Source organism: Cheilinus undulatus, linkage group 15, assembly GCF_018320785.1.
Source record: "Cheilinus undulatus linkage group 15, ASM1832078v1, whole genome shotgun sequence".
NCBI lineage: Eukaryota > Metazoa > Chordata > Actinopteri > Labriformes > Labridae > Cheilinus > Cheilinus undulatus.
In genome coordinates, this window is record NC_054879.1 from 33209571 (window position 1) to 33235371 (window position 25801).

Consider the following 25801-nt stretch of genomic DNA (forward strand, 5'->3'; position numbering starts at 1 on the left):
CTCCCCCTAACGCTACAATGATTTAAAACCACAGAGCAGTTCATCTCAGTATACTCTGTTGTTAGTTGATGTCACTGCCTTCATTGGAAGTTAACAGCCAGATACATTCTGTGTGTTTGCTCATTGTGAGGTAAATTTCCCACATCTATCAGCCAAACTCGCCTATGGGCCATTAAAAGTGTCATAACAGTGATTTGTGCCAGAAAACAGTTCATTTTTGTCCCCAACTTCTGTCTCTCTGCTCTGGCACATGGAGCCAGGCAGCTGCTCTGATCAGAAGCATTTTTTTTTAAAACGTTAGAGAACAAATTTCTCATGAGTGGGTGTGGCTTCAGCTCATGCAACTGACACACCCACACATCTGAGATAAGATTTTACTGCCTCAGTTTTCACAATATTGACGCTTAAAATGATAAACATAGAGATGTTTTTCATGACTGATATTTGGCCTGGTGGCTCATAACACAGTGGCTTATCATACAACAAACATGATTAAGATTTTTTTTACCACTTTACAGGGACTTTAAGGAAATCATTTATTTTAAACCACTTTCTTTTAAAAGATACATTCTATGTTATATTGTGTAATGTTAAAACTATCAAATATTTAAAGCATTCATTTATTTGAGGAAAAAAATTAGGAGCATAAGCAAGAAAAGATTCTGTCAGAAATTGCAATCAAAACACTTTTGCACTGTCTAAACTGCACAAATGTGTTTATGATGAATTTCTGTCTCAGTTACACAAATGTAGACCATAAGCAGGAGTTTACCTGCAATATTTCATCATTGAAAACTAATAACCCAATACTGGGCGTCTGCAGCTGATTGTTTTATTGCCATGGTTTCAGATCATGAATTAATATCATTGTATTCAAAAGTAAGATTGCACTGAAGTTTAAAATTCTAGTATTGTGACTACTTTTAATAACAAACTTTGTCTTTCACCCTGAAAACACTAAGCAAACAATAAAACCATATTTAGATGTATCTTCATGTGTCTGTTAAAGGTTTTATAATTGTTTTAAATCCTTTTAAGACTTAAAAGAAGAATATCCATGTTCATTTATTTAACCTTTTTTACTTTACAGCTTTAGACCTATTCACACTTGTACAAAACTCCTGCAAGATGCAATCAGCAGTTTATTACCCAGACTTTTTCTGCCTGCTATGATGTATTTTTACCTGCCAGGCAAACTTCCTGTTTTGGGGGACAAGTGTGAGCAAGCGAGGCAAGAAATTTGCTTTGAAGGCTAAGAATAAATTTCAAGAGTGCATGTATGAAAAGGGCGTAGAGAGTAATAAAGGTCCAACAAAAGCCCCGTCTTCCATTGTCACCTGCTAAGGCAGTCTCACTTACTCCGTCACCACAATGCCCAACTGTTTGGCATGCAGAAAATATCATAATCAAGATGAATTAACTCAGTTTTTACCTTTGCAAAAGACCTGTGGTCATTAATGCAGTACTTCACTTCCCTTTCATTTTACTCCATTTCACAAAATAAGACACTACTCTAAACAGAGTATAAACCAAAGTAAATTATAAGTCTTCAACGTGTGCTCGCTTGTGTTCAAAACATTTAATTACTGTCTCAAGAGAGCAAAACTTTGTACCCAGTACGAACCTTCGTTATGCCAAGAAAAGAGACCATGCCACACAAACCTATTTCACACCCACATTTGCGTAGACAAACGCAATCACCACTTCCTCACCCACCTTTCCTGCTCCCCCTCACCAGCCTCATTCCTGCCAGGTCCCACATCTTGATCTGTGTGTGGGTGTGATGCAAATTCAAGCAGGTGCACACTGCCTGTTTATAGAACAGAGCCCCAGATCTAAATTTAACTTTAGAAATTTCCTGTGTTTTACAAGTGCTGTTCATTCATTTATTCATTTGCATTTCAAGTTACGTGGGCAAATTGGTATATATGCCAGAAATATATTTTTGTAATTATCTGGGCTGTCAAAGATTTTAATCTTGATTGATCTCAGAAATTTTTATGTAATCATACACTATATTGCCAAAAGTATTCACTCACCCATCCAAATAATTGAAATCAGGTGTTCCAATCACTTCCATGGCCACAGGTGTATAAAATCAAGCACCTAGGCATGCAGACTGTTTTTACAAACATTTGTGAAAGAATGGGTTGCTCCAGGGCCGTCACTACGATTAAAAGACGGGGGGGGGGGGGGCTTAGCCCCAATGCTTGGCATATAGTGTGCACCAATTTTTTTTCTCCACACCTTAAAATGCTAAATTAATTGATTAATTAATTAATTAATAGCTGTAGAGCATTTATCAGGACCTATAATCGGCTCACTCTCTCCTCCTTAGATAACTGTCCTTTCCTGAGCCTTCAGGAGGTCTTCCTTTTTTCTAATAACAGCCTGAGTGAGTTTATGAGTTAATATTTGAAAGTTCATATGTCAGGGGAAGTTGATGGAAAAGATGTTGGAAAAGATATCCATTAATGCATTTAGTAAAATATGAATGTGGGACATAATATCTAAAAAGATATATTGTTCTCCTCTCGTTATTCCTTTCAGGCTGTTCATGCTTTCCACATAGCAGAAATAAACTAGGTCTATGCCAGATAAACACAGAAATTACATCTTAGGACCCTGTAAAGTGAAATACACTTCTGATCAAAATTTTAAGACCAGTTGAAATTTGAACAGCCTTTTCTGTTTGTTTGTTGTTTTCAATAAATTGCTTACTCGATTTTTTTTTTTTGTCTCACTCCCATTTCTTCTTTTTGAATTTTTAAGCTCTACTTAGAACCTTCTTAAGATCCAACAGTGCAAAATGGAAATTCTTGCAATTTTTCAACTGGTCTTGAAATTTTGATCAGGAGTGTTTGTCAAATATGTGGTCTGGTGATGGCAATAACGCCAGCACTCCATAAAGGATTTTTATCAAAATGTCACCTGACATTTTGGTTTCTGTGGTGAACTTAACATCATGTGGGAGTAAAGCTGTTAAAAATAGCCTGCTGGGGCATAACCTAATGCAGTAGCATGCATGCATCCTCTATGTACACAGGCCAAAGTCCTCTTAGTGGGTGGTGCTGGGACTGAATTCTACCTTGGCCCTTCACTGCATGTAATTACCTACTGATACCTCTCACATTTCCTTTCTTTCCTCAGCTGTCATACCCAATAAAGGTAAAAAAAATCGATCAAATATGATGTCTTACAGGTGCCTGACTTTACAACAAAAAAAGCTGAGAGGTCCAGAGCCAGTTGTGATTCAAATTCATCCAGAAACACTCCTGTGAGTTTTTCTGTCTACTTCTTGTGGGTTTAGAAGTGTCACTGCAACAGAACGCATTTCACTGATGTTTTTATACCCCTGTTTTAAGCTTGCCCTGTCCTTTTGGTATGAGTCAACTTTGTTTTTGAAAACCACTTTCGGTTGGTGATAGGTTACAACTTCCTTACCCTTAGCCCATGTGTCAGTTTGTGGCTTCTTGTTATGTAATCCACCAGCAGCACTGTTTGCACCTGGCACTCTGCTATAGGTTGATATTTGAATTATCCACCAAAACCATTTCAGCATTCCCTCTAGAGACTTTAAAAGAGAAGTTAGTTCTCACCCATATCTCCTCAAATATGTTGCATGCAGGAAAAAACACATTTTCTTTTAATGTATGAATTAAAAGCCAGCTCAGTTCATCTGGTGAAGGGATGGCTGCATGAGTAAAAAATGGGTTTAATCCAAAAATATACAGTCAAAAAAACTGAAAAACTGCAACTGTCCTTCATTCCCCTTGGAAGTTTGAGCCCATTGGTATGTATTTTGATTCAGTCAGGTCAAATGTAGTATGCCCTGACTAAATCAAAATTTACAAACTTGGGCAAAACAATACATTTCTCACAAACATTCATACCTCTTATTATTAATTAAAGAAACCAAACATTGGCATCTATTCTTAGTAATTACCAGTTTTATCATTTCCTATCAATCCAGAAATTCTCATGTTGGAGTAGTCTCCTCCTCTGATGTCTTTTTCAATAACCTCCAAAACTATAAGCTCCAGTGTGTCAGGGTTGCCATGTCCAGCTTTCTTAAAGGGCAGTGCTTTCATTTTGCTCTTCCTACACAGAAGCAACCGCAGGGGCATTCCAGTCTGTAAGCAGCCTATGTGGTGTCACATTTGGCCAAGTGTCTCATTTTGTATGTACAAGATGTACTTGAAGCCTCAAAATAATTGATCTTAACAACACTGTCTAACCATTTACAACCTCCACATTTAAAAGTGCCAAGCATGAACATGGGTGGCTCTGAGAGCACTGGCTAAAGAGACATGACTCTGCAGAATGCTCCAGTAGTGTCTGATGATGTTCCTTATTTCAGATGGCTAGCACTGTACTGTGTTACAAAATGGATTTTCAGAGAGTTGTTTGATTTGACACTCATCTGTTTTTTGAACCAATGGGCTCACACTTCCAAGGAGAATAATCCTCACACTCACCTGATAACTGTAACTCTTCACAGGTTCGCAAGCCACTGCTGACAAAGGCCCTGATGAACACCTGAGCGTCAGCTTTTAAAAAATGTGTTTTGCCATGTAAAATAGAGGCATGTTAATTAAATATAAAACCTACAGTGTGTCTTGGATTACTTTTTAAAGGACGGTTGCAGTTTTCTATTTTTTTTATGATAAATATTTGGATTAAACCCATTTTTTTACTCATGCAACCACCCGTCACCAGATAAACTGAGCAAACCCAGCCCGTTTCCAGAGAGCACCTGTATGTGAAACCACAGAGACCCAGCGGTGCTTGTTTTTTGTCTTCAAACAACAATATAACTATTTTTTTAATTACTGAATGAGCTTCTTTGTGACCAATCTTGTCTCAACACAGATACTAAAGCAAGGTCTTGGATTGAATTCCATTGTTGTCCAGCAGAGGGAGGCATTGCACTGCCGAAGTCTATTGACAAGGTTCCACTGTGTTTAATAGGTACACCTAGGCGCCATTTCTTTAAACATCACAGCAATCATCACTTTTAAGTTTTGATTGGTTGTGTTGAGACACAGGAGTTGTGGGCAAGATATCACTTTGCCTTTCCCCCATCCCCATCAAAGCCCAAGCCATCCTTGCACAGTTATCACGCCTCCACAATGCTTAAGACCAGATAACTTTTACACAATTTGCTTTTCAACACACCCACTTCCTTGTACAGTAAATGGAAATACTTCCCACTCAGGGTGGGGGGTTTCTTTTGCTTTATTTGTTAGTTTTCCCTTACTCATGCTTTAAGGCAGAAGTCTAATTCACATAAGTGAAAGTTTTTAATCAAGACAAGGCAAGGCGTTTTTGAGAGGGTTGGCCAAACTGGGGCTCTGTCTTATGAAGGAGTGACATTTTTGTGCACCCTCTCACTAATGAATTTATCACATAAGTGTTGTCAGCTTAGTTCTTTAATGATGAAGTATAAGTTGCAAGTGATTTCTTATGAGCAGTCCAACCTGTGGAAAAAAGGAGTTTGACAACCATTGTCAGTTAACATAGTGTATTACTGCATCTACAAATGATAGTTAAGACACTACTGTGCAGAAAAAAAGCTGTATACCAACATCCAAAAGCACTGCTGACTTCTCTAGCTTGCGCTCTTCTGAAGTGGACTCACCTGAAGTGGAAAGTGTGGAGTGGTCTGGCTAGTCCAAATTTGACATTTTTGGGGGGGAAATTGAGTCCTCAAGGCTAAAGGGGAAACTGATTATCCAGATTGTTAGCAGGGCAAAGTTCAAAAGCCAGCATCTGTGGTGTTTGGGTGTATCAGTGCCCATGGCATGGATAACTAACACATCTCTGAAGGCATCATACATTGTATAAGCTGCCCTCCAGACACCCTTTTCAAGGGCATAATGTGCCTGCATATTTCAGCATGACATTGTCAAAGCCACATTCTGCACAAGTTACAACAGCATGGCTTCACAGTTAAAGAGTGCAGGTACTAAACTGGCATGCTCGCAGTTCCAACCTTTCCCCCAGTGAAAATGCATGTTGTATTATGACGCACAAAATATGACAATGGATATTCAGCACTGTTATGCAACTTAATATTTATCAAGCAAGAATGAGAAAGGTTTCCACTTCCTGTGCTTCAACAACTAGTGTTGGCAATCCCCAGACAGTGTTGAAAGATGTAAAGGTGATGTAATACAGTGGTAGACATGCTCCTGCCCCAACTTTTTTGGAGTATATTGCATGCATTAAAAGTAGAATTATGTACTGTAAAAGAAAAATAAGTGTATGAGTTTGAACATGAAAAATCTTATCTTAGTGCTGTATTCAATATAGGTTTAAAATGGCTTGCAAAAACTTTACATAATGCCCCAACTTTTTTGCAAATTGGGTTCGAAAAAAAAGAAAGAAAGAAAAGCAACACTGATTTAAGTTGATTCTGATATTATTCCCCCCTCTTAGACAGTGCCAGTCATAGTTTATAACTTTAGGATGGTACCTAGGGGTGGCCAATGAAACTTCAAGGGGCCCCTGCCACCCCTACTCATCTGTCTGGACACACCACTGGAGCTAAAACAATTACAGAGTCCCTGCCCTTGCACACTGTGACCTAAATGTGTGTTTCACATTTTATACATCATTGTGAGAGTTTTTTTGTTCATATTGTATACTAACCAAACTTGAGGCAGACAGGAATAATGTGTTTGTTTTCTCTGAATCTGGATTTTCCAGTCCATATCACTAAATTATAGAGTCAAACACCATAAAGAAAAGGGTAAATGTAGACGCAAAAGTCAAAGTTGGCAGTCCAGTGTGAATTTTTGTACCAAACTCAGTGTTTCTGTTTTTTCTGATGAAGTAAGAAGAACAGGCCATTTCCTGTTAAACTGTTGCAATCTTATCTGATCCACGTGATGGGAGGCCTGCTGTCACACTATGACACCCTTTTCATCACCTAGTAGTACCACAATTCTTTGCTGCAAAATGCCCCGATGAAAACCCAGTCAGAAAGACTTCATAGATTAGACTGTAGTAGAGAGGTACAGGCATGTGCCAGTCACAGAGTGATAAAACTTTAGTATGTATTAATGAATCCAAGCCATGTCATTTACTGCACCTGACCTGCACATTCACCACACTATGAAATAATAATGTATAATTATGTAACATTACGACGCATGAAGCAAATACTCAGAACGATTTCTTGAGTAAACCACTGGGCGGAGTGACACAGTGCAGCAGCCATGTCTGGGGTGTAGTTTCGGCTTTGCTTTTAGCTTTAAAACATCTCCGTCTCGTAATGTTCCATGATTATTTCACAGCGTGGTGAATGTACAGGTCACAACTTGTTCACGAGAGCGTTTTTTAATTGTTGGATTGTGTATTTGATGAGTTTGATGAGGGAAAGCCGGAATACTGTCTGCTTACATTGATTGGCACAGCAGGTCCGAACTCGGCAGCGGCCGATCTAAACACAGCTTGCACCGACAGCTGAAGGTAACGAACCTATTACTAAGACTATAGGAATTATGGCAATGGACGAATTTGCCAAAATGTTGAAGTATCCCTTTAATTATAGTATGTGATAGGGATGTACTGAACCATTCTCTCTTACGTCTGAGGCGGACGTTATCAGGTACATTTACCAACAAATTGAGCAACATGTAAGTGAGAGTGTCACTTTCAGGTTGGGACAGACTAATAATGTTCATCCAAGGCAACAAACACTTTCAACAGATACAGCTCAAAAGGATTTCCTCTAAAAGTTTCTCATACTAACTTCCTTTATCACACACAGGATGTTCAAAACACTGATAGGATCAAAGCTCTGTACCACACACCTTTCTACAGAGTTGTTACCTTCTCTTTATTACAGTTATTATTCAGTAGAGCAGACACAACCTCATATTATTAAGAGTTGTGCATCAAAAAAGAAAAATAGGAATTTTTTTGCATAGTTAGTTCAATCATGAGTCTTATTGTTAGTCATGTAGGGAAGTCAGATCTGACCTCCAACGGCAGTGTCAGGCCAAATTTTAAATTTTCATTTAACCAGAAAAATGGTTAAGAAACTTGTGGCATCTGTCTTTTGCTACAACATGTCTGCTCTACTGGCACAGGAATTAAAAGGAGCTTCCTTGGAGGAGAGAGAGGGAGGAGGTCAGATTACCCGGTAAATTCTGAAAACTTTTGCTTGCCACTTTGTCACAGCAGATACAAAGCAGAAATCCTCTCAATGTAGTCAAGCTCAGCCATGTTTCTCCACGACTGACTGAAACGCTAGTTGTGAGGGAAGGCAACCCCTCCCCCTCTCGCACCTTTTGGGCGCACACATACACGGGATTTGGTGCACAAGTGGAGGGAGTTCATTTTTTCGAATCAAAAATTAGGCGAGTAAACTCCATTTATTTTAATAAGTTCAGATTTGTGTGAATAAAGGAAGTTTGCAGTGTGAGCAGACAGTGAAGCTACTTTTGTGTCCTAGAAATAATTGAATATTCAGGCAAAAAAAGTTTCAATAACCTCACAAAGAAACAGCAGAGGGCAGGAATTGAAAAGGCCTCTGTCTAAAGCCTGGACAAGTGGTGTCACATAATCCGTCCATTGCTCCGAAGCAGTCCAGTCTGGTTCAATACAGTTTTTCTATGGGTTAGCACAGCTGATGTCTGCCAAGTCTCAGTCACTGTGATGGGAAATCCATCTCTTTTAAGAGTTACAGATCATCTGGCTCAGTTCAGTAGAGCTGGCTGTTTGGCTCTCAAACGGCTCTTCATTTGGTCACAGTTTGGCATTTTAAATGTGGATTAAATAACAACAAAGGATGAAGGAAAGGAAGCTGACACTCAAACAGGAGCAAGCAACTGTGGCTCAAATTAAAAAGCAAATTAAATGTTTGTTTGTGACAAAATGAGGACTTTTTTACACATTAAAGGAGCTCAGCTAGCCTCTTATCTTAGTACAAGACTCCTCTAGACCCCTATCCCCCTTCATCTGGGCAGATGACACAAAACACTAGGAGTTCTGCAGGACTGAAAAATCTGCAATATTGATCACCTCTATGCTGGATAAATTTGTAGTAACAAAAAAAAAGAAATCTTGACAGTTTCGGTATGCAGAAATGTAGAGATATTCCAATGATAACTGCAGTGCACACGTCTATTTAGAACTTTACCAACTCCACTCCCCCTCCTTCTTGATGGCTGTCTCCCACTGCCTGACCTCCAGTTTACATTCACATGATTGCAGACAACCTGTACACTATCAATAAACACTTGTAAATGTTGCAGATACTGTACAGAAATTATGCATTGAAGGAGAGACAGACAGAGAGAGAACAAAGTTAGGCTTACTGTAAGTTTTAGTTAAAGTAAATGGAATTGGGCTGCTTTCAATGGCATTATTAAATGCAACATAATAATTGTCTTTTGTTTCAGCATGTCTTCTATCTATGAAAGAGTATTGGGGCCACTGAAAAAAAAAAATTTGTGACGAATTTTTTTTTTTTCACTTGTGAGAAAAAAAGTCAGAATTCTGAGATTAAAGTCAGAATTCTGAGAAAAAATTTTGAGACTTTTTTTCATTTGAAGAATAAAGTTAGGCTTCTGACTTTTTTTCTCAGAATTCTGACTTTAAACTCAGAATTCTGACTTTAATCTCAGAATTCTTACTTTTTTCTCAGAATTCTGACTTTAAACTCAGAATTCTGACTTTAATCTCAGAATTCTGACTTTTCTCAGAATTCTGACTTTAATCTCAGAATTCTGACTTTTTTCTCAGAATTCTGACTTTTTTCTCACAAGTGAAAAAAAAAATTTCGTCTCAAATTTTTTTTTTTCAGTGGCCCCAATACTCTTCCGTATCTATCCTATGTTAGAGTTAGTCAATGTAGATAAACAATTTGCTTGCATTTATTCTTTTTTTTTATTGCAGCAACTGAGAGAAAAAACTGGGGATGTTGCAGCCTACTCAGAACCCTTTCCCTGATGTCTATAGATTCATTTTTCTCATAATCTCAGAGATTTGACCTGGTGGTCAAATCTGATTTCCTTCCATATCTGTAAATAAACCTCATAGCACTAGCTAAACTGGGAGTTTAATGCTTTTCTCATGAAGTGTACAATTGTTGTGGCTATCCGCTTTGCTATCTTGGTCATATCCTCCTAAAGCTCAGTAACAGTAAGACCAAGTAATGGAGCGTAAAGACGCTGTAAGTGACTTCTTCTGGTGCATCCAGCTCCATTGTGTTCTATGAATAGACATGGCAGACTACCATGCCTGAAGTCTGTCAGGGCTGGGTGTGACCTGGTCGTCTGAGGCCTGGTGAGTCAGGCCCACATGGCAAGGCCACGAGGAAGTTAAACTACTTCCTCTGCCTCAGTGCCGGACTTGTTTTGAACAAAGGGCGGTTGTTGTCAATAAAACATGGATTATGCTACTTTCATTTTGAATTCAGCAGCTTTTAGCTTTCGGAAAACACAGGATGTAACTTTTGCCCAAAAATCAGTAAAGTTACTGGTATAACAACATGTGCCAGTAGTTGCTCGCACATGCTTTCAAATGCGTTGCATTTGCTTGTGTAACCCTCACCTGAGGGTGATATTCAGCTGAAAGATGTACCCAAAAGAGCGGGAGTGATTGAAAGGTGTGAAAACCACATGGGTATTTACAGACTGAGTTCAGCAGCTTCTGATTGATGTTTGTGAAGATGTTTTATCACACAGTTACACCTATGTCAAAAAAAAACACAGCATAACAATACATTCTTTATGTTTTACATTGCTTATTTCTCTCTGTCACTTTGTTTTTATAGCTTTGGTGAGAGACTTTCAGGATTTGTTGATTTTCAGGCCCCATATTTGCAGACTTTGTCCTGTGCATATTGACAGGGCTTTCTGACAAAAAGATCACACTTCGTTTCAATGTCACAAACACACTAACAATGAATCTCTGTCATCGATATTTTTCAAATATCTGTTTCCTGTTGTCAAGTGTCTGTTTTGACACCTACTCTGTGGCCCAGAGGTTACAACTTACTATAAAGAGTTTCTTTATCTTGTCAGCAGTGATCTTCTTTTCCTTGGTAGGTATTAAAGAGACACCAGTATTCATTTCAGTCAGTTTTAGAAGAAGCACTGGGGGTCATTGACATATCCCTGCCTCCTGAGACCCACATATATTAAAGCAAGTTTCCTCCTACTAAGGCCTTCATACTGCACCTTGGATGTCATAATTTGAAGAATGTGAATTGCAGTTTGTTAAGGTTGAATAGGCCTACCTCTGATGAGTGGGCTAGTTTTGACACATTTAACAGACAGAGTACAGAGTGGTCGCCATAGTTTTTCTTTTCCTTTCGTCTTCTTCTTGGTGTACTTTCAAACCTTTTATCTATGCATGCAGGGGTTCTCTTTGGGTACTCTAGCTTCTTTACACGGTCCAAAAACATGCTTGTTAGGTCATCTGGGGAGTGAATATGGCTGTGACTGGTTGATTGTCAGGCACCTGGGACTTCCACAACACAACCAGGGGCTTGTTACAATCCTGTTACCCACCCAAATGGTACCCTAGGCCGTGCTTACTCACCACATCCATCCTTTACTTCACCTTAAAGGTGCTGACTTTATTTTTTCAACAGCAGTAACATTTGCACTAGAACCTGAACATGTGGAGAAACGTTATGTTCAGCAATAAGACCAGACATCGCCTACAGCAGTTGGATCATATGTTCAAAATGTGGAGAAGACATGGAGAACGCTATGATGATTGTTACACCAACAGAGTAACATCTTTTAGTGGAGGCAGTGTGATGGTGTGGGGCAGCGTCTCCATCACTGGAAAAATGAGGCTTGTCATCATTGTAGGAAAACCTAATGCGGAGAGATACTGAGATGAGATTCTGCAACCAGTGGCAATCCCACATTTCCACAGTCTGGAACTGATCCTCCAAGATGACAATGTTCGCCTCCTACAGAGTAGGGTTTATCAGAGACTACCTCCAGAATTTGGGAGTGGAGTGGATGGTATGGCCTGCCAGCAGTCCTGAACTCAACCCCACTGAACACTTGTGGGATCAGCTTGGGCGTGCTGTTCGTGCCAGAGTGACCAACACAACCACACTGACAAATGCGACAAATGCAGGTTGAAGAATGCAAGCAAGCAACTCTATTTATAGAGCACATTTCATTAAGGACAGCTCAATGTGCTTCACACTGAGAGTTTAAAAGAATTAACAATTATTTCCACAATCATAAAAACACTTCAGAGACAAGACATAGGGCTGGAGTGATCTGATCAAATTTCCTAGAGCATGTTAGGATTAAATGGAGCCTGCTGAGTGATTGTTTTGGACGTATGGCATTTCTAGTGCATTACAGTAATCTAACCTGGTGGAGACTAATACATGAGGCATGTGAAATGCACCAATACAGAGTACAAAAAGCGGTTGTAGTGCAGTAAAATCTAACAATAAAAACAGAAACAGAGGTACAGTACTGTGAAAAAGTATTTGCCCTCTTTCTGATTCCTCAGTTTTTTCCATATTTATCACACTTAAATGTTTTGGATCATCAAACCAATTTTTATATCTCACAAAGACAACACAAGTAAATAGAAAATGCAGTGTCTGAATGATTATTTTTTTAAGGGGGTAAAACAATCCAAACCTATCTGGCCCTGTGTGAAAAAGACATTGCCCCCTGAACTTAATAACTGGTTTTTCCACCCTTGGCAGCAATAACTGAAATCAAGCGTTTGTGATAACTGCTGATGAGTCTTTGGCATCCCTGTGGAGACATTTTGGCCCACTCTTCTTCACAGAATTGTTTTAACTCAGCCATATTGGAGGGTTGGATTCAAGTCTGGACTTTGACTTGGCCACTCAAAAAACTTGATTGTGTTTTTCTTGAGTCATTCAGAGGTGGACTTGCTGGTATGTTTGTGGTCGTTGTCCTGCTGCATAACCCAAAAATGCTTAAGCTTGAGGGCAGGAACAGATGGCTGAAAGTTGGCCTTCAGGATTTTCTGGTAGACAGCAGGATTCATTGTTCCATCAATCACAGCAAGTGGTCCAGATCCTGAAGCAGCAAAGCAGCCCCAGACCATCACACTGCCACCACCATGTTTGACTGTTGGCATGATGTTCTTTTTATCAAATGCTGTGGTCTTTTTATGCCAGATGTAACGGGCCGCACACTGTCTAAAAAGTTCAACTTGTGTCCTGTCAGTCCACAGAATATTTCTCCAAAAGTCTTGGGGATCATCAGGGTGTTTTTTGGCAAATGTGAGACGAGCCTTTGTGTTCTGTTTTGTCAGCAGTGGTTTTGGCCTTGGAATTCTCTCATGATGCAATTTTTGCCCAGTGTCTTTCTTATGGTTGAGTCATGAACTCCGACCTTAACTGAGGCCAGTGAGGCCTACAGTTCTTTGGATGTCATTCTGGGTTCTTTTGTGACCTCCTGGATGAGTCATTGTTGCACTCTTGGAGTCATTTTGGTTGGCCGACCATTCCTGGGAAGGTTCACCGCTGTTCCCAGTTTTCTCCATTTGTGGATAATGGCTTTGACCGTGGTTTGCTGGAGTCCCAAAGCCTTGGAAATGGCTTTGTAACCTTTTCCAGACTGATCGATTTAAATCAATTTGTCTCTCATTTGTTCTTGATTTTTTTTTTTTTTTTTTTTTTGGATAGTGGCATGATGCGTTTTTTTTTTGTTTTTTTTTTCTGAGCTCTTGTAGCCTACTTCACTTTGTCTGACACCTTCTATTTAAGTGATTTCTTGATTCAACAAATATGGTGGTAATCAGGCCTGGTTGCGGCCAGTGAAATTGAACTCAGCTTTCCAAAAACTGTGGTTAATCACAGTTAACTCATGATTTAACAATGGGGGCAATTACTTTTTCACATAGGGCCAGATTTCCCCCCTTAAAAAAATTAAATAATCATCCAGACACTGCATTTTCTATTTACTTGGGTTGTCTTTGTGAAATATAAAAATTGGTTTGATGATCCGAAACATGTGTGATAAATATGCAAAACTGAGGAAACAGAAAGGGGGCAAATACTTTTTCATGGCACTGGGAAGAACAAGTGTATTACAGCAAAAAAGTTACAGCAGTGACTGTTGTCATCAAAGTGACTCTGTGACTGTTGAGTGGTCATCAGAGCAACATGGTGACTGCTGAGTCATTATTAGGTTGACTTTGACTTTTGAATGCTTATCAGAGCAACTCTGTCTCTATATTATTAATAAAGAAATAATAGTTGACTTTGTTGAAAACAACTCTGTTTTCTAGAATTTGCAGATTAGTGGGAGGTTAGAGAATGGTCTATAATGATTTATGATTAATGGATCTTATCTGCTTTTTTTAACACGTGTCATAACAGCACATTTTAGAGCAGAGGGACAAATGCTAATCTGCCAAAAGGTATTAATAATGCTGACTATATCATTTATAAGACAATGAGAGACAGCTTTAAACAGTTTTGAAGGGATGGGATCAAGAGAGCAGGTGCTGGACTAAAGACTCTGAATATCTTCCTCTAAATTTTGTGAATTAATAAGAGAGAAAGCTTGCATGCCATCCCACAGCAGTGTGTGACCAGGCTGGTGACCAGCATGAATAGGAGTTACCAGGCTGTTGTATGGTTCTTCCTCACACAACTGAGGCTCCTGTGTGTTGAATGAATTAATTGTTAAATTGCCAACATGTCATCAAAAAGAGTCAATCGCAGAATAAGCTGCTTGTTATTGGTAGAGAAGATTTGACAACCTTCATACTCAGCTTTGCTGCTCATCGTACAAATACCTCTTTCTTACAAATGTGACCCCATTTAAAAGGGAAAGAAACAGGCTTTCCAGTGTTGTAAGATTTATTTACAAGAAGCTTTCTTAAAACAAAGAAATAATCCACCAAGCTCTAATTTCTTTACTTTTTGTGCGAAGTTTATATGAGGGGGTTATCCACCCGCTCATATAGGATGCAGGATGTGGGGGTTTCAATTTACTCCTCTTCACCTTTAACCAATCATACATAAGAAAGCATTTTGACTAATTAGTTCTTGTTTTTTAACATGATGAAAGTCATCATGACACATTCTGTGACATTTAACGCTTGGAATAAAATTACCACTTACTGTTTATCAGTCAGAAGAAATCATGTTTGTGTTTCATAATGCACCACAAGTGAGGTTTTTCTTTTTTGAAAGTCATTCTGAGCTCAAAACATCGAAACAAGGTACTTCTGGAGCAAAGGGGAACTTTCCAATGTACCATTTATGTAATAATGAAAAAAAACCTGAAAATGCCTCAATGATTTTTGAGTAAAGAAAATTGTGAAGTTATTTTTATTTAAAAAAAAAAAAAAAAAAAAAAGTGTCAGCTACACACTCTGGATGATCTTGTTAGTGCAGCTGAAGCCACATCCTCCCTAGAGTACAATCACATGGCAGATACCATGCTGCCATGTGTATGAAACCTCAGTGTTCCTCTCCTAGAATGTGACACAGATGGCTGAAACCTTCATCTGCAACAAGGGACGAATGAAATATTAGACGCATCACTGTGGTGTTGCATGACATTTTCTTAGGCGCAACAGGTGTTTCAAAAGTGTTTTACCTAACATTTGAAAGGCTGAGCAGAAGTGAGAGAGGTGCACATGGGCAGAGAGGGAGAGAACAAGCGCAACAACAGGATATTTGTCACTATGGTTACCAACAGCAGATACGGATCTTGATTTCTGTTTGTCATGCTGTTCTCATTCAAGGCAGTGTGGTAGTGCCGTCAGGACACAGCTGAGGCTACAGGTCAGACAAACTTGGCATGACGAGTGTGGAGTCTTCAGGATCAAGCTGAGCTTAAGATTCCTTCTTTTAGGTGAGTATTTTTTCAATTTTACACTTTCAAAAGGTGAATATTATCTTAGAAACTTTACTTATGTGTAGTTTACTCTGTGGAAAGTCAAATCTTAGCGGGTGCTTTTGCCCATTTTCAACTCCAAACATCTCATAACCCCTTAAAGCACATTCATTTGAAAGATATCATCTTTAAGTACATTTTCTTATTTAATTGGTAGCTAATTGCACATATTACAGTCAATACAGGCCTTATTTTGCGTGCAATATCTTGAAATAAGATGCTTATGTGTTGTCACCCTGTATCTAAAGGTAATAAGATATTTTTAAACCAGAAAATAGACAAATAAACTAACCTAAATTTGCATTTTGCAGTGTTAGATGTGTTTCTTTTTTAATCTACTGCATGCAAAAGCCTGGAAAACAACTATGAATTTTAATTTGCATGTAAAGTAGCCTGGAAATGAGTGACATTTTTACTACTTTATTCTTCATAGTTCATAATTAGAGCATAATAGTTGCATAAAAAAGATTCTGCCTTCTTTGCAAAAGTCATTTAAGTAGTCATAGATAGAGCAATGAATCATTGTTGTAGTGTTAAAAATAAGAGCTTCCCCCAACACTTTAGGTGTTTTTGGTTCATTTCTTTAAAAGTCCTTGCCTTAAAAGATGGATTTATATTCAGTTAGATTTTGTGAAATTTAAGTATTAAACCAATTTCCTTATTAAATGCATTAGATACAGTGTCTCCACATATTTGCCCTAAATACCATCTGTGTTAATGTGCCAGGAAACAAGTTTCTCTGCTGCACCATGTGCTGGAGGATGCAGCCATAGCTGCAGGGTGGTGTCAGTTTTGCTCCAACAATGTAACTTTCCAACTGCCTGCCATTCTAAGGCTGAGTACCCCGGGGAAGCCGACTTCCTCACATTACACACTCATCTCTCATCGCCACGTTTTTTTCTTCCTTTGTTGTCGCAGAGTAAGCTTGAGTGTGCCGCAGCTGCGTCCAGAATCCAATGTTATTGTTCACAGACTTCCTTCATGTCACTTTTAACAGCAAAAACAGCAGAGATGTCTTATGAGTCAGAGACGCAAGTTACTGCATACCATTGGGTTAGTAACTGAGAAGGACAGTTGTGCACTCAGTTTTACTGAAACTAGTGGTTGGTGTTTTGACATTAACCAGTGTCTTTATAAGTCAAAAACAAGCAAACATAAACATTTCTCAGTAATAAGGGAGTTATGTAGAATCACAGTTTTATTAGAGCTTATCAGATCTGACTGATTTTGTGTCTTGAACTTTACTTTCACCTTTTGCTTTCAGGAATTGTGCAACTTGATTGCTCAAAGCATCAGTTAGTGGGAAACCAAGGCAAAGGGGAGGGTGAAATTTAGCCACGTGTTGGGTTTGACATGAAAACAACCACAAGATGGCTCCATACACCACATGAAACCATCACGGGTATTTAACAGCACAGGTTGGGCTGAACGTCCTCCCTTTTGAAGTGGTTGAAATTTTCTCCACTTGGATTCAGTTTTAGTGTTTCAAAATGATGTAAGCATTGAAAATTCAATGATCAGTGTAGCGTCAGTGTCAAAAACAGACATTTTAGAAAATATATGATAAGTTATGATGAGACAAATTCTGGCATTGCAGCAACACAACAAAAGAAAAGGTGGTTAAAAAAAACCAGAATTGACTGCAAACAAGCAACATAATCTAAAATTGTCATTAAAAAGGACAGGAGGTATATATAATTAACATTCTGTGCAATCAGTAGCAATTTAAATGATATATGTTGTGTAAAGTGACAGGGTAAACTTAAAAGCAGTCAGCTACGCACACAGGAATAGTATGAAATGAAAATATCGCAACAATGGTGCATAAGAATGAGATGTTATATGCGCAGTATCGAAAAACAAGATATATAGATAATATAAAGATACAGACAAACAGGACATATATCTTATCAAAAAAGGGGGTGAAATTATTTCATTTAAACTGCACGCAGACTCATGTAGATTGTTTCAATGGCACAAAAATATGCAACCGTTTCAGTACTAAAACAGTGCCAGTTTTCTGCTTATTAAGAAGAACAGAAAGCCTAAACTGAGTGCCAGAGATTTCTATTTTTTTTCCTGAGCTATCAAAATAGGTACCAAAATGGATTGATACTGGTACCAAATCAAAGTTTGAAATGACATTATCAGACCGCCTCATTACCAATACAAACTTCCATTTGTGTTCATTTTGAAGCCCCACTACAATCAGTGCCATGCAAAGCCTGTAGGTGTGGAGGTGGGCTGGGTTGATAAAAGGTGCAACATTAAGTCTGCACAAGCCTGTACAGTCATTTTTTAATGCCTGGTCATCATAGTGTTTGGAAACATACAATTTCCATGCAAAGATTTTCAATGAGTGGTTTTCAACACTTTATTTGCCCAGATATCACCCAACGTCAGGCCAAAATCTCAAGACACACCATGCTGATATCCATGCAAAATAGCCTCTTTGCACCGGTTAAGGTAGTTGCTGTATGGTTATAGTAATAACATATGGCTATGCATATTCCTATGGCACACTAGACTTGCCTCAAGGTACACCAGGGTACCTTGCCACACCATCTGAGAACCCCTAGTATCGATGACTGTTAGTAGAAAGAAAGATGAGATTTTTTCTAGAAAACACACCCACACATTCATCTTTTCAGTATCTATACTGCTTGTCCCATGCGGAGCCAATTCTCTTTTTACACTCTTCCATTTTTAAGCCAATCCCAGCTTCCACTGGGTTAGAAACCAGTAAACTCCGTACTGGTCACCAGTCAATCACAGGGCTGACACATAAAGTCAAACAAACAATCACACTCACAACTACGGGCAATTTAGAGTCACCAGTGAGTCCATGAGCATGTTCTTGGACTGTTGGGGAAGCTTTAGTACCTGGCGAGAGCCTACGCATGCCCAAGGAGAACACGTGACCTCTATATAGGAAGATCCCTATCAACCTTCTTGGACTGAGTCAGCAGTGCTAACCACTACATTACCATGCAAGAAAAAAGCTGCCTTCACAGAACAAAATCAGAAAAGAGATAAGATGTATCATTAAGCCCACAAGGAAGATAAAAAAAAAACCCACCAACTGAAGGTCTGACACAAGTTCTAGTACTGATGAATATCTCAAAATAAACTTTTCATATCTAAATAGGCCTTATCCAGTCTTAAAAATGTGTCCACTTGGTTGTAGTATATTTTATGTTCAAAAATACTATCCAAACTAAGCATGTAACAAACCTCAGATTAAAAAAAAGATGTTTACAATGAAGAAATGTCATCAAAAAGACCAGGGGTTTCTCTCTTAATGTGTGTGATGTCTCATAATTTCCCATAAGAGTTGGGGAATTTGTCCCAAAACTTGTGGCTGTTTCTTATCACGCAACCATAACAATGGGTGTTTCATTCAGCAGAGAGGGTGATGTCAAACAATGTTAAATAACAGAGTGGGAGGGTTTGGTTTCAGAAAAAACCTTTTGCTTTTTTGCATTTGACCTTTATGTTAGTTCCTCCTAGGCGTCAGCTGAGAATTCACATGCTCTGAACCAGAATCATTAGAGCTAGCTGAGAGCATAGGTGTGGTGGTGGGCATCACTACTCTAGACCCCTATGGTGAAAGTGAAAAAAACAAACCTAATCCTTGGATTTGTTTCCTACTAAGCCATTGTCAGTCATTAGAAAAGTTAAATAGGCGGAAAGAGGGTATCAAGATTATTAAATCTACAAAAACCCAAAAACTTTTAAGCTAAAAAATGATAACAACAGGAAAAGATGCATATTTTAATTGGCTTAAGATATTGTTATTGTTTCATTTAAACTTAAGTAAAGTTTGCAACACAAACTTGTGGTAATTTAAAGTGGTAGCAAGGTAAGATTTATAAATTTAGATGGAATAGTAAATTCAGACTTAAAATATTTGGGTGCTTTTTGCCTCTATTTCGATAAGGCAGGAAATAACATGTAGGAACACTACATGATTACGCTAATTATGTGCATATATACAATGCTTAACAAATTTATTAGACCACCTGTCATATTTGTCTCAAAGACCATCCAGCATCATGAAGTGCTTTAATGCGGACTTTTTCATTTTCAGTGAGCTCTCCACGTTTTACCATTTTGAACAGGAATGAGGAATTTCAAACTGAATTCACCCAAATTTGAGCCGGCTCACTGGGCTTCTCTGAGGAGTCAGAAATAAATCAAGCATAACATTCAACCACTAAAACTCATTTTTCTGTTCAGGAATGCAAGTATATAACTATAGTTTGACATTTTAATCAACATTTTTTAATGTGCTTTACTATTTTTCAGTTTTTTTGTAAATCAGTAAATTTGAAAATTCATTGACAACAATAATAATTATATTTTAGCATTGAAAATATCATTTCAGTTAAAGAGCTTCTACATATTGGTGTATTAACCACTGGTAATCACCAGTGCTGTTAATTTAGGGTACCTGTGGCATAAACCTTACTTTATGTTAGGGTTAGGGTGGTCTAAAACATTTGTTAAGCACTGCATTACTGCAGGGAATTTGTCAACAGGAAAATTTCTCTAGCACAAGGATTCAGTATGTAGCATGCACCTTTTGCTGTCCAGGCAGGGATGGACTATGACATCAGATGTAAAACAGGTCTGTAGAAATATTGCAGGGTTAGCTGAGGCTCTGGTGGAGGTGGAGGGGCCAAATATGATTTCTTTTCATGGGCCCTTGAAATCTTTGTTGAGGATTAAAAAAAAATAATTACAACCTTCATTTTTGGATAGTCTTTAAGAAAGGTAGAATATTAAAATCATTTCTTGTTTTCTTGTTTTTTGGGGGCTTTCACAGTGATACTCATTCCTTGTGTTAGAAGAAACCCACTAAATGAAGTTATGACACACTGCAACTTCTCTTTCTTTTCGAAAGCAAGGTTTCATGATTGTCTCACCCTACACGTGCTCTCTCTTGTGCCAGGGTTGGACTACCCCGAACAAGTTTCATTTCCACATAGACTTAGAGTGTTTTCTTTCAAAACTAACACGTCTGATTTTACTTCCTCTTAAATACACATGTCCAGTACACCTTGTGTGATTCATTTACCAAAGAAGTTAGAAACAGAACAAAGCTGAATAAAGTTTTAATATATATATTTTTTACTTTCTTGCAGATTTTTGGCTCCAGAAATATCAAGATGGGTTCTGCCACTGTGCTCCAACCTACCGTCCAGTCATCCACCAATAATAACTCCAGCAACACTTCATGTGAAACCCTCTATGACCACCGGGACTATGCCAGAGTCCTCTTGCCTCTTTTCTATTCCCTTATATTCATTGTTGGACTTCTGGGTAACTGCCTTGCGTTGCATGTCATACGCCCCAATCTGAAAAAGATGAACTCTACCACCTTGTACTCTCTTAACCTGGTCATCTCGGACATCCTCTTCACCCTCTCTCTGCCTTTGAGGATTGCGTACTATGCTCTAGGATTCCACTGGCCTCTGGGCGAGGCGCTGTGTAAGATTTCAGGCCTCGCTTTCTACATTAACACTTACGCTGGGGTTAATTTCATGACCTGTCTCAGCGTGGATCGTTTCATCGCCGTCGTCCTGCCTCTACGTTACGCCCGACTCAGGAAAGTCAGCAACGTTCGCTACATCTGCATCGGTGTGTGGCTGTTGGTCCTGGTGCAGACTCTCCCTCTTCTAGGCAGCCCTATGACTGAGGTTGAATCGGGTGGCTATATCACCTGTATGGAGTACCCAAACTTCGAGAAGGTTGGCAACATTGCTCCCACGCTGATTGGCGCCGTCCTCCTGGGTTATGGCATCCCTGTGGTGACCATTCTTGTGTGTTACTCCTTCTTGTGCTGCAAACTTCGCCACACAGCCAAGAACAACCACCTGACAGAAAAGTCTGGTCGTAGCCGCAAAGCAATTGGCGTGATCTGCTGTGTGACTCTGGTGTTTGTCATCTGCTACAGTCCCTATCACATCGACATCCTGCAGTACATGATTCGCAAGTTGATGTACAAACCAGACTGCGCAGAGCTTACTGCCTTCCAGATATCGCTGCACATCACCGTGTGTCTGATGAACCTCAACTCCTGCCTGGATCCTTTTATCTACTTCTTTGCTTGTAAAGGCTACAAGAGGAAACTAATGAAGCTGCTGAAGCTTCCGGTCAGCATGTCCTACTCCAGCGCAGTGAGGACGTCACCTGAAGGCTCGTCTAAGGATTTTATCGACGGCAACAAGATTCAACTTACCAGTTCCACAACTGAAAGACCCACGGACAGAAGATCCCGCCTGCATGAGTGAGTGAGGCAGCTAAAGTTTCCACAAGATGAGGGGACCCTTTTAGGCTTGGGCCTACTTAAATCAACACCGGACAAATAATATTACGCTCTTTTGGCATCAGGGACTTCCTGCAGCTACTCAGCATCTGAAACCGCAGGAATTCAGCTCTTCTTGACCGGATTAGTGGACACAAGGGACGGATTTAAAAGGGCATCAACAGAATGACTTCCTGTGCTTACATTTTCTTATGGATATTGGGGACTTTCTCAGGAAAAGCAGAGATTAATGTCTTAAGGAAAGAAAGCTGGGCTCATGCTCATAAAGTATGCTTTTCTGCTGCACATAAACTGATCCCTGTTGGGGTAGAGAATTTTGGAAGTGGAAAGGGAAATAAGACAAAGATTGAACAGCTATTGAAAGTAGCATCCCCATTTCTGCAGCTGAACTATGGGCTTACATTACATCCCATTGTTGCACTGCTTAACGTTTTACCTGTAAAGGTGTAAAGCATGTTGGGAAAGGCCAGTAAAATGAGACAAAATCTTTTGAAAACAGCAACTCCAAATATGCATCAAAGAAAGACCTCACAATTTGTGCCGTCCTTGGAAAGCTTCAACTGTGAACTGAGATGTTTGTGTTAGTAGATATGAGCTTTATACTAAAGAATCTTGCTTATTCTTACCTCAAGTTTCCCTGCAGGACACAGTTCTAATATCTCAGGAAAGAGAGACTAACTGTATTAGAGTCCTTAGGATTAATCAACCTTAGCTGGTTTGGGAAACAGTAGGAATTGTCTGCTGTAACATTCACCTTTCTGGGGCTGCAGCTTATTGTACATTCAGTATTATTTCCTGTGATGCATTGTACATCCTCGTGGATTAACACACATTTTTCTTTGCTCATGAAACACTTGAACAGTGGATTTAAAAGTATTTGAAATCTAATATGATGTACATTAAAGGCTTGACATCTTTTTATTGTGTTTTGAAGCATATGGTAGCTTACACTGAAGGCTGCATCAGAACTAGCTGAGGAATTAAATTGTTTTAAAGCTAATGTGGTGTTTCAACGCCCATTTTGTTTCATGTCATTTGTATTACTAGCTGTATTAAACTGAGTTAAAACCAAGTTGTTTGCAGATGATGTCATATCACAGCAAAAGAACTCCAGATGGGGCAGGAAAGGATTTCTGCATAGAGAAACGCTGTCAAAATTCTGGTAATGCTGTTTACAACTGTGAGAAATTGGGTAGAAAACAATCTTGAACGACTTTGGAGGCTCTAATATAGTGACAAATTTATGTCTGTGACCAATGTTGTTATATACGACAAGTAGAGACGCATGTTACAAAGGTTACATAACTTTTGAACCATAAATCAAAGCACTTACTTTTTTCCTCTGATTTTCTGTCCTAATGCCAGTATCCTTGTCTTTATAGACCTTACAGAGGCTTTTCTATCTAGCCTGAAACTTATGTGACTTTCCGGGGTCTTTAAAGATTAAATTTATACCAGTAACTCCAAAAATGTACATCTTTTTATAAATTTCGTTATCCATTATTTGATGCTTTGTGCTGCTAGCGGCTAATGCTACCACCATATTATCTATTTTGTATCTCATAATGCATCATTGTGTCATATTTTGCCAAAGCTTGCACGTCTTTAAACTTAGGAGACAGCCTGAATAGCTCATAAGAGACAGAGAGTCTGTGATGTGGACCTCCACGTCTCTGCAGACGGGAACTGCTTTGGCAGAAATAGAGCTAACACAAAGAAGCGGAAGGATTTTTTTTAATGTAAATATGTGAGTATTTTGAGGACTTTTTGTCACTGAATGATGATTTTTTCCACTTCTGTTCCCCAATTTATGAGAACAAGTTTGTGTAAAAGAAAATTGAAGTCAATATTGTTTGTGGCACTAATACAAATCGTTGGTTTAGTTTCTGTTTAGGTTTTTCTTTATTCTTTCCAGTCCCATAGCTTAAAAAAAAAAATCAAGTGACAGTACTCTAGCAAACTTTTTTAAAGCTCAGGTTGTCCTTAAAAAAGGATGTTTAGAGCTCAACTGTGCACCACAGGGTTGATATTTTACAAGCTTTTTAAGACAATTAGTCCAGGTGAGACAAAACACTTGATAATATCTCAGGGCTCAGCAGGTTCAGGCAGACAGTTTAAAAAGCTTGCAGAGACGCAGTTGCAGACACTGATTTAAAGTCTCATACGAAAGTTTTGAGTAGCGAAATCAGAGGATGCTGGCGTATGGTAACCTTGCCAACCAGATGGATATGCCTGTGTCTATGTTTCTCACTGGTGAATCCATCTTGCAAAGCTCCCGTCTGAACCAATTGGGCCCAGTTAGAAAGTGACAGGACCAATTAGTGACAAGGGGCAGTACTTTTGGGCACGGCGGAGTCGTGATGTATGCAAGCAGCAACAAGAGGCCGGTGCAATTATGGCCGAAGACATTAGCGTGAATGCTGCTAAAGTGCCAGTTTTATCAGAAATTGATGACATTTCTTCGTTAAAAGAAAAACAAAGAACAGCAGTGAGTTTGTTGTTGCTCTGATTGGCCCATAAAGATGTGAAAGACAGAACGTTCATCCAACCACACTCCAAGTTTTTTTTTTTCAAAGGCTCTGCCCTTTCCCAAACGCTGTGCATGCGAGGTTTACCAGATGGATGTGTGAAACACATCCATCTGGCGTGTCAGGTTAGGTGTATGGTTAGCTTCCACCAAGTTATCTGGTTTGGTTCAGTGCAGTTTATTATGGTTTTGGCACAGTAAACCCTGATCTTGCTTGTGTTTCCACACGGATGTCCATCTAGTCTCATGTATTGCTATCGGAAATCTAACTCATTTTAGAGATCCTGCTCATTTGTCTCAGCTCAGTAACAAGAGCTAATCTTTTGACTCCTTAATGACTCTTTATTTGGTACCAGTATTGGTTCCTAAATATGTATTGCATTGACAAAAAACTGAATTGAGGAAACAGCCCCTCAAGCAGGTGCCAGATCCTGTTGTTTATATAAAAGCGCCATCTTGTAGAATCATCACCTTTCCATTGTAAGAATGTTTATTACGAAATGGTGGTGAAAAGCTGTTAAAAGGGTGCAGCTAGTCTCTAAACTCAGTACAGGACTCCTGAAGACTCAAGCCTCTCTACATCTGCAGTACTAAGTCATCTGTAATTTTGATCCCCTTTAAGATCTCTGTTTATGGATCAGACCAATATACATCTAGAAATTTTGTGATGACTGCAGTGTGTAAGTCCACCTTGAGCTTTTATTTACTGAGTTTCCTCCTACCTTAACTGGCATTCTTCCCTTCATACACTCCATCTGACTTTCACATGTCATCGCGATTAAACAACCTATAGCAATAGCAATCCAAAGTGTATTACATGGCTGTTTGAGAGTCTGCCAGCTCATAAGAATTTCTGCAAAATCAATCTGAATATGTCAGGCCACGAACGGTGGTGCATCCTTCATGGTCAACCAAAAGTAGGATGCATTTGAAGGAAAGTGAATCGCAAATTTGACCATTGATGGCTAGAGCCCATGAATTGAAAACAGTGCCAGCATCACCCACATCCACACATTGCTGCCTAAATAAAATAATGCTTTGTTTCAACTGAGTCAT

General features: G+C 39.1%; 1 protein-coding gene across 1 annotated transcript; it reads left to right on the forward strand.

The window, feature by feature from the left end:
- Nucleotides 1-15481: 15481 nt before the first annotated feature.
- gpr183a (G protein-coupled receptor 183a) lies at nt 15482-24560 on the forward strand. The gene is made up of 2 exons (XM_041807895.1): nt 15482-15845; nt 21035-24560. The coding sequence occupies exon 2, from the start codon at nt 21059-21061 to the stop codon at nt 22181-22183; it is 1125 nt and encodes a 374-aa protein (XP_041663829.1). The 5' UTR covers nt 15482-15845; nt 21035-21058; the 3' UTR covers nt 22184-24560.
- The last annotated feature ends 1241 nt before the right edge of the window (nt 24561-25801 follow it).

What these genes read in the sequence shown, in the direction of transcription:
- gpr183a (XM_041807895.1), top strand. Translation starts at nt 21,059, where the DNA reads ATGGGTTCTGCCACTGTGCTCCAACCTACCGTCCAGTCATCCACCAAT.